We start from the raw sequence: 12376 nt of genomic DNA, 5'->3' as shown, positions 1-12376 counted from the left end.
ATTAAGGTGGAATTTCACACAAGAATACTCTCCCTAAGCCCTATTCAGACTTGAGATAAGTTGATTTAACATGGCCTTAAGTCCATGTTTTATTGAGTCAATGTTAAAATGACTTATCTCAAGTCTGAATCGGGCCCAATTTGCTCATTTTAACAAGGGTGGTTCAGCCAACAGTTTAGTCCTAAAGACTGGCTGAGTGCACTAAGCAGGAGACCCGTGTTCACATTTACCTTCTAACATGAATACCAGTGATGAAGGCCCACTTTACAAATGTTACCTCATGTTACCTCTGCTATCTTATTGTTTTGATGCTGCCTTTTAAATGCACTGAAACACCTTCAAGGGTTTTCACAACAATATCATAAAACACAATTATTCAGATTGAAGAACCACTCTGGGTTTTCAGAGTACTTACAATCTGTGAAGAACCGCTCTCTGGGTGTTTCAGAGTACTTACATTCTGTGAAGACCACTCTGGGTGTTTCAGAGTACTTCCAATCTGTGAAGAACCACTCTCTGGGTGTTTCAGAGTACTTCCATTCTGTGAAGAACCACTCTGGGTGTTTCAGAGTACTTCCAATCTGTGAAGAACCACTCTGGGTGTTTCAGAGTACTTCCATTCTGTCTGGAAATACGGTACATTCAGTGTGTAATAACACTTACGTTGGGTTTCCCTCCAAACACCCTCCAAACACCCCCCAAACACTCTACAAAAACTCTCCAAACACCCTCCAAACACCCTCCAAACACCCTCCAAACACTCTCCAAACACCCCCAAACACTCTCCAAACACCCTCCAAACACCCTCCAAACACCCTCCAAACACCCCCAAACACTCTCCAAACACCCCCAAACACTCTCCAAACACTCTCCAAACACCCTCCAAACACTCTCCAAACACCCTCCAAACACTCTCCAAACACCCTCCAAACACCCCCAAACACCCTTCAAACACTCTCCAAATACTCTCTAAACATCTTCCAAACACCCTCCAAACACTCTCCAAACACCCTTCAAACACCCTCCAAACACCCTCCAAACACTCTCCAAACACTCTCCAAACACTCTCCAAACACCCTCCAAACACCCTCCAAACACTCTCCAAACACTCTCCAAACACTCTCCAAACACCCTCCAAACACTCTCCAAACACCCTCCAAACACCCCCAAACACTCTCCAAATACTCTCCAAACACCCTTCAAACACCCTCCAAACACCCTCCAAACACTCTCCAAACACTCTCCAAACACTCTCCAAACACCCTCCAAACACCCTCCAAACACTCTCCAAACACTCTCCAAACACTCTCCAAACACCCTCCAAACACTCTCCAAACACCCTCCAAACACCCCCAAACACTCTCCAAATACTCTCCAAACACTCTCCAAACACCCTCCAAACACTCTCCAAACACCCTTCAAACACCCTCCAAACACCAGAGCTCAGCTAAGGTGCAATACTTTTCATGGTTTTACAATGATGGGGTTTTGAGTAGTCTTTCTATTTTAACAGTGTACTTTTTATATGATTAATTGTTCAACAGTGGAATAAATGCCTTGCATTTCATCGTTTTCATGCATTGCTTTTTAACTGCAAGACTTGTGTAGCCTAACATTTAGTGAACTGCAGCAATTTCATAGTAGTGACTGAATCTTAAATTATCCTCACAAACACCTTCAGTTTGTATTGAACATTTGGCCAACTTGTCTCCAATGCACTTTTCCTCAAGAAAAACCTCACACTTGATAAATAATTGTTCTTTTGTGTCCTTCCATGTCTATTCAAGTTTTTCTCTGTGGTCAGCCAGCCAGACACGCTCTCACTCACACACTACATCTCTCAGCTGGTTTTCCTGCCTGTGATCTTGGACCTGGGCCCGGCCTGGCTGGGCTGAAATCAATAGCTTGGCCCTGACTGACAGGATATTACTGGAGGGATGTGTTAGTGCGTCCCAAGTGGCATTCTATTCTCCATATAGTGTACAACTTTTGACCAAAGCTCTATGGGCCCTGGATGAAAGTAGTGCACTATGAAGGGAATAGGGGTCCATTTGCATGGCAGCCTACAGTATGTGAGCGTTTATGTGTCAGGGTTGGAAATGGAGGGGAGAAAGAAGTAGAGAGTCTTGTCCTGGTCTTGTCTTCTCTGATTAGCCTCTGGGCTACAGAGCGCGGTACAATCATTTACTCTTTTTACTGATCTATTTTTTACTTAACACGTTTTACTTCACTTCTTAAAGCATTGTTGGTTAAGGGCTTGTAAGTAAGGTCTACAGCTGTTGTATTTGGCGTATGTGACAAATACAATTTAATTTGATAATTTACTGGACACCAGCTAGCTACTGTATCTAACTGTTATTGCTGTTAATTACCTAAGAGTTATCAAATAACCTATGGTTCAAAGCACCTGGTTTCATAACATATTTGTGGCATAGAGACTTTTAGATTGACATAAATTGTAGATATAATGTCAAGCTCTGTCGTGAAATGTAACTGCATGAGAAAAGCTCAAATTAAATCAATGGCAATATCAAATCACAGAAACAACATGAAGCGTAATATGAGTGAAGTTTACTCTGCACATTTATTTGCATGTACAGAGAGCCTTTTTTATTTCAATCCAAATAAAATGTAGCTGCATTTCTGAGCCCAGAGGCCAATTTTTTTATTTTAAAGCTGAGGTGTCAAAGCAGGTATTTCACAGCTCGGTGCCCTTTTTAATACATCTCTTCCAGAACAGAACACCTTCCAGCATTATAGCCCTGCTGCCTGCCACTCACCACCATGATGACAGGTGTGAACTGCAGAAAAGGGTAGTGTTGCGATTAAATGTGTCCCCTGGTGCACTAATCTCTCTGTTTAACTTGAATAGGCCGGGATGCACTGTAGATGTATCAGTCAGAGAGAGAGAGTTCAGTGTGTTTGTATGTGTGTGTGTGTGTGTGTGTGTGTGTGTGTGTGTGTGTGTGTGTGTGTGTGTGTGTGTGTGTGTGTGTGTGTGTGTGTGTGTGTGTGTGTGTGTGTGTGTGTGTGTGTGTGTGTGTTTGTTGTGTGTGTGTGCGTGCGTGCGAGCGTATTTGTTCGAGAACATGTGAAGGAACTCAACGTGATAAGAGGAAAATGCAGAGGAGAGAAGAGGTTGATGTTTTAATGTTCTGCTTGTTGATGATTGTGTGTGGAGCCTGGGTCACATGAGGAGTCTGGGTGTTCAGGAACAGTGTTGTCACATGGTGGAGTCTGGGCGTCCAGGAACAGTGTTGTCACGTGATGGAGTCTGGGCGTTCAGGAACAGTGTCACGTGATGGAGTCTGGGCGTTCAGGAACAGTGTTGTCACGTGATGGAGTCTGGGCGTTCAGGAACAGTGTTGTCACGTGATGGAGTCTGGGCGTTCAGGAACAGTGTTGTCACGTGATGGAGTCTGGGCGTTCAGGAGCAGTGTCACGTGATGGAGTCTGGGCGTTCAGGAACAGTGTTGTCACGTGATGGAGTCTGGGCGTTCAGGAACAGTGTTGTCACGTGATGGAGTCTGGGCGTTCAGGAACAGTGTTGTCACGTGATGGAGTCTGGGCGTTCAGGAACAGTGTTGTCACATGATGGAGTCTGGGCATTCAGGAACAGTGTTGTCACGTGATGGAGTCTGGGCGTTCAGGAACAGTGTTGTCACATGGTGGAGTCTGGGCGTTCAGGAACAGTGTTGTCACGTGATGGAGTCTGGGTGTTCAGGAACAGTGTTGTCACGTGATGGAGTCTGGGTGTTCAGGAACAGTGTTGTCACGTGATGGAGTCAGGGTGTTCAGGAACAGTGTTGTCACGTTATGGAGTCTGGGTGTTCAGGAACAGTGTTGTCACGTGATGGAGTCTGGGCGTTCAGGAACAGTGTTGTCACGTGATGGAGTCAGGGTGTTCAGGAACAGTGTTGTCACGTGATGGAGTCTGGGTGTTCAGGAACAGTGTTGTCACGTGATAGATGTAGTACATGGTTCTAAGTGTGTATGTGGGATGTGTGTTTTCATCAATTAGACACAAGGGATGTGTACTGTAGACTGGTGAGGTTATGTGTAACAGATGTCGTACTACGTACCTCTCTTGCGTAGTGTTTTTAAATAAAGGAATGTCCAGCCTCCCTGGTCTTTGTATTTGAATATGTGCATTAAATACACTACTTCACTGAGGGACCTTACAGATGTTGTATGTATGAGGGACAGAGGAAGGGTTAGTTATTTAAAAAATCATGTCAACCACTATTATTTCACACAGAGTGAGTCCATGTTACGTATTATGGGATATGTTAAATTTTACTCCTCAACTAATTTAGGCTTGTCTAAATATAGTAGCTGAATACAACAACCATATTTAGTTAATGCATTTTTATTTATCTTTAAAAATTCAGACATTTTTCTTCCATTTTGGCATGTATTTTGAGTAGATTGTTGACAAAAAAAAATGAATTAAATATATTTTTATCCCACTTTGCTATTAACTTTCATTGAAACATGTTCGTGCTAATATGAGTCTGTTACATGGCGTGTACTATATTATAAACCAAATGTTTTGAGACCTGGATGCTGATTGGCTGTAAGTCGTGGTACATAAGAGACAAATGACTTTACTGTTTAGTGTTCTAATTACATTGGTAAAGTACTTATAATAGCAATAAGGCACTTTAGGGGTTTGTGGTATATGGTCAATATACCACAGCTACGAACGGCCCCCCCTTCCCTTTATTACAGAGGCGTCTATCCTGAGCTATGACGGCAGTATGTACATGAAGGTGGTGATGCCTGCCGTGATGCACACAGAGGCAGAGGACGTCTCCCTACGCTTTATGTCCCAGCGTGCATTTGGGCTCCTCATGGCCGCTACCTCCCGGGACTCCGCCGACACGCTCCGTCTGGAGCTCGACAGCGGCCGTGTCAAACTCACGGTCAACCTAGGTATCGTATGAAACCGTTAACCCTCCCCGTCCCGGTGGCTTCAGGGGGAGGTCTGTTGGAGTTGTCACATAGTCGTTTTTGTTAGTCGTTGTTTTCATTCATTCTTCTCTGTTTTGGTCAAACTACAGCTATTTTCTTGTACAGTAGTTGCATGGATTGTATTTTCATTTGCTACGCATCGTATATTTAGATGTTCTTGCTTTGCTGCTATGTCGTCACTGTAGAATATTTTATAATTAATCTAACAATCAAATCACCGTATCCATGAATATCACAGTCATTTTCATTAAGATATTGAGAAATAGTCAGTCATGTTCACAAGTAGAAAGGAACATTTCTCAGATATTAAGAGATGTTCAGTTACTTATATGCTATCAAACATTGTTTCCTTATACATTACATAGGCCTGTTTCACCCCTCAATTACAGGACTTTTTATTATGATGGCCCTTTTTCTCTCTTTCTCATCCAAAGGTTCTGATATGAAGTACCAGTCAAATGTTTGGACTCATTGCAGGCTTTTTCTTTTTTTTAAACTTTTTTCTACATTGTAGAATAATATTGAAGACATAGACACTGTGAAATAACACATATGGAATCATATAGTAACAAAAAGTGATGAACAAATCAAAATATATTTTATGTTTGAGATTCTTCAAAGTAGCCACCAGTTGCCTTGATGACAGCTTTGCACACTCTTGGCATTCTCTCAACCAGCTTCACCTGGAATGCTTTTCCAACAGCCTTGAAGGAGTTCCCACATATGCTGAACGCTTTTGGGCTGCTTTTCCTTCACTCTGCGGTACAACTCATCCCCAACCATCTTAACTGGGTTGAGGTCAGGTGATTGTGGAGGCCAGGTCATCTGATGTAGCACGCCATCACTCTCCATCTTGGTAAAATAGCCCTTACACAGCCTGGAAGTGTGTTTTGGTCACTGTCATGTTGAAAAACATAGACCCACTAAGTGCAAACCAGATGTGATGGCATATTGCTGTATAATGTTGCAGTAGCCATGCAGATTAAGTGTGCCTTGAATTCTAAATAAATCACAGACAGTGTCACCAGCAAAGCACCCTCACACCATCACACCTCCTTTTTGAGTTACTACATGATTCCATATGTGTTATTTCATAGTTTTGATGTCTTCACTATTTTTCTACTATGTAGAAAATAGTAAAAATAAAGAAAAACCCTTGAATGAATAGGTGTGTCCAAACGTTCGACTGGTACTGTATAACTACATCTCGAAAACGCATTAATATCCTACATTCTTACTGTCTGGATTTATTGTTGTTGTAACCGTGTTTTGTTGATTATTTACTGTATTTTTATTATTATTTGGTCCATGTTAGCAGGTCCATGGTTCCACCCATTAGCACCCCTACAGTAGTGTAGGTGGTATTTCCCATGTCGCCTTGTTCAAAGATGATCACCCCTTCAACGGCCCTTAGCTTGCGGCCCGCCTAGCATACAGCCCGAGCCAAAAGCACCCAGCAAGCCTGCAGATGGTGGCATATAGGATAGGATAGCAGCACCCCTTTATCTATACACACGTGGACACAAACATTAAGCTAGCTTTGACTAGCTTGCCTTCAGCCATATCCACCCTCATGCAAAATACAAACAAACTGTATCTGTCAACCGGTAGAGGCTGCTGAGGGGACGGATAATAATAATGCACTGCATGGACTGAATGGAATGGTATCAAACTCCATTCCAGCCATTACACTCTATTCTAGCCATGATTATGAGCCGTCCTCCCCTCAGAAGCCTCCACTGCTGTCAACACATACATATGTAGGATCTTAACCCATAGGGGGGTACTAATATCATATGGAATTGTTTTAAGGTCATACAAATGATCATTTTGCTAAATGATTTAGAATTTTAAGATCCCTTGAAGGTTCTACTAAACTATATTGAATTGCTTTAATTTGATCACACTTTTGTTGCTGATCATTTTCTTGTATCTGAGTTTTAAAAAGGCTTTTAGACTTGATTTACCCTAACGAAAAATGTATCAACTCCTACGAAAATAATTATTCACTTTTCCTGTTGCTGCAAGACTATTTTCCTGCTGTAGCAAACTGTCTCAAATTAAGATTCTACATCTGTATGCCTATAAAGATGGGGGATCAATGGAAATTGATCTGTGTATTTCACTCAGTTTTACATTATGTTATGGACACATTATAACTGTCACTTTCCTAATATTGCCAAATATTATTCTCAGAGTCTGACTACTATATAGGACTTCAATATACAATATCTAATGTGATTTGGCTGGTTTCATTCATACACATATAGCCTACACCTTTGCTATCTTTGTGTTAGTGCTGAGGTCTGGGGTACGCTGGAACCCTCTGAGGTCCTGCTAGGCCACTGTACGGCGCTGGTGCTGACTGGATCGACGCTGTTTGCTCCCACTTTTCTGTTGCGGTTGACTGTACATGACGAGCTGGGTCACATGGATCCTAACCCAGATCACCTGACCAATCACAGCACTACTTATTCCCTATTGGTTGAGATATAGACCTATCTTGTATACCGTTTGTGGCCTAAAGTGTAGGATGTATCATACTCCAATATGATATACATTTGATATAAATAACTGACGGCTACAGGTGGAGAATAACAAATTATGGTTACAAAATGCTGGGTTAGTAAATCGATGTGGCCAATGAACTGCAAGCGGCCATTTTAAAAAAGAGGCTTAAAATCCTAAACTATAAAAAAACATGTTGAAATTTGAAAACAACATTATATTTTGTAAGATATTTTATGCATCTATTCAGACCTACAAATATATTTTCACTATGGACAACAAGTATTTCAATAAAAAGAAAAGTCTAATTTCATGTTAAATCAAATAAAATGTAATGATCAAACTTAAAAGAAGATATAGATCCAAAATGGCAGTTTGATGTTGACCATCATCACAAGTTACCCTAACTACCTGAAATGGCCGCCGATGTCATGTGACCGTCCCCGGAAGGTGGAGTTTCTGTTCTTGGATGTCAGCAGCTTTTACCTTGAAGGATGCGATTTCATCTGTCACTTATTTCCCCCCTATCTAGACTGTGTCAGGATAAACTGTAACACCAGTAAGTCTATACTCCACTTGATGGAGAATTCTTCTTTAAATGAATATGATATCGTTATTTTTGACATGATTTGTATAGATAGGATAATGTACAGAAGTGTGACAAGGAAATTGCATTGCTAATAGATCAGTTAAGATCAAAGACCTTATGATTAAAGTGAGATGTTTCTATACATAATTAGCTATACGTTAACTCAACTCAATTAGCCAACTTTTCTTGATCTTTTTAAGGTTGGTTAAAAAAAATACATCTTTAAAAATGTTACAGAAATTCACATGTACATTTTTCTTTAAAGGTACATGTTTGTTACATTGTAGTGTGGCTTATAAAGATTTAGTGATACTGCTCTTACTCATAAAGAGGTCTTTGAGTTTGTTTTGGTCATGACAACATGACAACAGTCAAGGGCCTTGTGTGTTAATGAGAAGGACTTGGTTTACGCCCTGAATAATGTTTGCAAAGGATGTTTTCTATTTGAGATTGTTCTTTGTGCTGTTGTGTGTGTGTGTGTGTGTGTGTGTGTGTGTGTGTGTGTGTGTGTGTGTGTGTGTGTGTGTGTGTGTGTGTGTGTGTGTGTGTGTGTGTGTGTGTGTATGTCTACCGGAGGTTGACAGTGTGTCCCAGCTGCAGCTCTATTTGACAGTGGATCTCAGTTTGAGTGACAGATCAGACACACTCATTCACTCTAATTATACTGATCAATGTCTCTGATTACACACCACACCTAATGAGGCTGCAGGTAATGGTGTGTAATTAACCAAACACAGACACACACACACACACACACACACACACACACACACACACACATAAACATAAACATTGAACTCCCTGGGGTCGCACACCATGGGCTTGACACGCCCTCTTGTGGGTGGTTGAGGAATTAGTTTTTGAAGAAACATTCTCCATACATAGGTACATTTGATTCTGCCTGTATTTCTGCATTTCTGCTCCTTGAAAAAGGATCTGAGCCCTTTTATGAGTAACAGCAGTTATCTTACTGTATTTCGAGTCTTAGAGTAACAGCGGTTATTATTTTACTGTATTTATAGTGTTAGAGTAACACCAGTTGTTATTTTACTGTATTTTTAGTGTTAGAGTAACATCTATTATTATTTTCCTGTATTTATAATCTTAGAGTAACAGTGGTTATTATCTTACTGTATTTAGAGTCTTAGAGTAACAGCAGCTATTATCTTACTGTATTTAGAATCTTAAGAGATGGTAGATAATCAAGTACAAATATATATCTTTGTAATGTATTATCATCTCTTCAGGTCTTTTCTCCTCTATTTTTGTTGTAAGCCAAACCAACTCTTTGATTTTAGAGTGGGCAAAGTAAACAGAACATGCACAGAAAGCAACCCAACCTAGTGTCCCGCATACGAGATCCCAGCTAGAATCAGTGTCCCCAAAATACTTTCTCATTTTCTGGCCGACAGAAATTGGTTACTGGTAGACAAACCCAGCTCACCCAGAAAAAACAAAGGTTTGGTTTGTGTTGCTGACTAACCCTAATGCTGAACTAACTAACGGTCGTTCTCAGGCAAGGGACCAGAGACTCTATATGCGGGCCAAAAGCTCAATGATAATGACTGGCACTCTGTCAGAGTGGTCCGACGCGGTAAAAACTTCAAACTGACAGTCGATGAAGACATGTCTGAAGGTACTATTACTGGTTCTGATTCGAAGAGAATATATTTGCTCTTTTTTTACTAATAAAGAGGTGAAATCCTTTGAAATTCCTATCCTACCTTTCTCCCTCCTCCTTACCCCTTCGACCCTCCCTTCGACCCTCCCTATGTTTCTCTCTCTCTCTCTCTCTCTCTCTCTCTCTCTCTCTCTCTCTCTCTCTCTCTCTCTCTCTCTCTTTCTCTCTCTTTCTCTCTCTGATTCTCTCATTCTCCCTCTCTCATTCTCTCTCCCTCTCTCATTCTCCCTCTCATTCTATCGCTCTCGCTCTCTCTTCTTTCTCTCTCTCCCATTCACTCTCTCTTTCTCTCTCTCTCTCTCTCTCTCTCTCTCTGTCCCCTTCTCTCTCTCCAGGCCAGATGGCAGGCGACCACACCCGTCTGGAGTTCCATAATGTGGAGACAGGCATTCTGACAGAGAAGCGTTTCATCTCGTCCTCCCCCTCCTCTTTCATTGGACACCTGCAGGTAGGACCAGCACGTGTTCAATCATAAATCATCATTTGGCATCTGCCAGGCACTGACCTGCACGGGAAGGAGGGGATCATAGCCAGACCAGATTACAGCCTCGGATTGGCTATTATTCCCTAACCGTAGAGGCTAATCAAAGTGGTGCAATACTACTGTTCTTCAGTTGATAAAAGCAGTTATCATAATATTAGTTTCTTCACTAAGTTATCGTGATACCAAACGCCATTATCATACTCAAAAACCAACTCGGGCCTCTGACCTTTAACCTCTAACCCCTAGGGCCTGAAGTTCAACGGTATGTTCTACATTGACATGTGTAAGAATGGAGACATTGACTTCTGTGAGCTCAACGCCCGCTTTGGCATGCGCTCCATCATTGCTGACCCGGTGACCTTCAAGTCCAAGGGCAGCTATTTGGGGCTGGCCACCCTGCAGGCCTACACCACCATGCACCTGTTCTTCCAGTTCAAGACCACATCGCCTGACGGATTCATACTGTTCAACAGTGGAGACGGGAACGACTTCATTGCTGTGGAGCTGGTCAAAGGGTGAGTCACTTAGGATACCCTTATTGAACTATATTTAGTCATGTAATTAAAGGCCTAGTGCCGTCATAGTACCTTTTGTTTTGTATCATATTGTACAATAGCTGATGAAACTGTTTGTGAACAAAATGTGATCAGTGTTATTTCATGATAATTGCTGGATAAAAATACAATCTACACAGGACCTTCAATTAGCAGGGGTGTACTCATTCTGACGAATATGCTGAAAAACGTTTCTTAAACGGGAGCAAACGAAACGGGGAGGCACCTACCTGAATTTGTCCGTTTTGCTCCGTTTACTTCCATTTGGTTCTTAAGTGGTAAACTTTTTCTGGAATGAATAAACCCCAGGTTATGCATAGACAGAGTTTTGACATGCCTGGTGACATCACCAGGCTGTATAAATAGACCAATAACAAAGAGAGTTCCAAACCTTTCTGCCATTTGAGATATCCCTCCAATTAAGTGCCTCCAATTAGCTCCCTCACTCAGACCACTCCCAGACAAATTAGAATTGTTTTGTTTTTGTGCTACAAAACTATATTTGTTGCTTTTTGACAATTTGTATAGATAACTATTACAGTAAGGTACTTAATTGTTACCAAAAAATGATTTGATGTTGAGATAAAAAATGCTGCATTGGGCTTGCAAGAGAGTCAGATAATGGACTTCACCTGGCCTTGTTGGTTCAGTGTCTTTAATTGGTGTGATGAAACTCAAATAGTCCAAGTAAAACATGAATAGTTAAGAAAATTCACTGCCAACTTGTGAGAAATGCCAAAAGACTAGGCAAGATATTCTGAGGCAAAGGTCATCCTTCAGAATAACTTGATAATGGGTCAATTATATAGACTTCTGCTGGTCGTTTTAGCCACATTTTAAGAAGTATATTGATTGGCGGTAAGAGGAGAAGGAGAGCTCTCACTTCCATAGTGTTCCTCCTATCATCTTCAATGACTGTGCCACACCCACACTCCCCCACTTCAATGTAGTGGGCACTACATCTGAGTAATATCCCCCACACTCACCCACTTCAACTGAGTCCACTTCTCCTCTCTAGTCTAGTAGGTACACTAATGGACACACACGTTTGAAATGTGTCTCAAAGTAAAGCGGAGGATAAGTGTGCACTTAGGGGGAAGTGCACTTAATAGTACTATAGTGTGCATCCTTGTTTCCTTGTCTCCTATTTTAGATGTAGTGTATTTATTCAGAGTAACTTGCAGGTTACAACAAGTACAGTCATGAAGAGAGATAGATACCTGTGTACTGTTAAATGCTCCCCCAGCTGTAATAAATCCTTGGTCCCTATCCTAGGTTTGTCCAATGTGTACTGTTAAATGCTCCCCCAGCTGTAATAAATCCTTGGTCCCCATCTTAGGTTTGTCCACTATGTGTTTGATCTGGGGAACGGGCCCAGTCTACTGAAGGGGAACAGTGAGAGAGCTCTGAATGACAACCAGTGGCACAACGTAGTCATCACTAGGGACGCCACCAACACACACACACTGAAGGTGGATGCCAAGTCTGTCACACAGAACATCAACGGAGCCAAGAACCTAGACCTCAAAGGTAGGAGGTCAAGCAGCGAACATAGAAATCGAGTTCTGTCTTACTTTTTCATTTGA

General features: G+C 41.6%; 1 protein-coding gene across 1 annotated transcript in view; it reads left to right on the top strand.

Moving 5' to 3' along the window:
- The window catches only part of LOC106608239 (neurexin-3b), a 607554-nt gene that overhangs the window by 237054 nt on the left and 358124 nt on the right, over nucleotides 1-12376 (top strand). Inside the window, 6 exon segments of the mRNA XM_045721094.1 lie at nucleotides 4732-4935; nucleotides 8015-8041; nucleotides 9588-9707; nucleotides 10088-10200; nucleotides 10483-10751; nucleotides 12130-12320. Of these exon segments, the coding sequence (XP_045577050.1) occupies nucleotides 4732-4935; nucleotides 8015-8041; nucleotides 9588-9707; nucleotides 10088-10200; nucleotides 10483-10751; nucleotides 12130-12320 (924 nt within the window).

The sequence above is a fragment of the Salmo salar genome, chromosome ssa06 (assembly GCF_905237065.1).
Source record: "Salmo salar chromosome ssa06, Ssal_v3.1, whole genome shotgun sequence".
NCBI classification, from domain to species: Eukaryota; Metazoa; Chordata; class Actinopteri; order Salmoniformes; family Salmonidae; genus Salmo; species Salmo salar.
The sequence above is the reverse complement of the archived record's forward strand: the minus strand, read 5'-3'. Positions and strand labels throughout refer to the sequence as shown.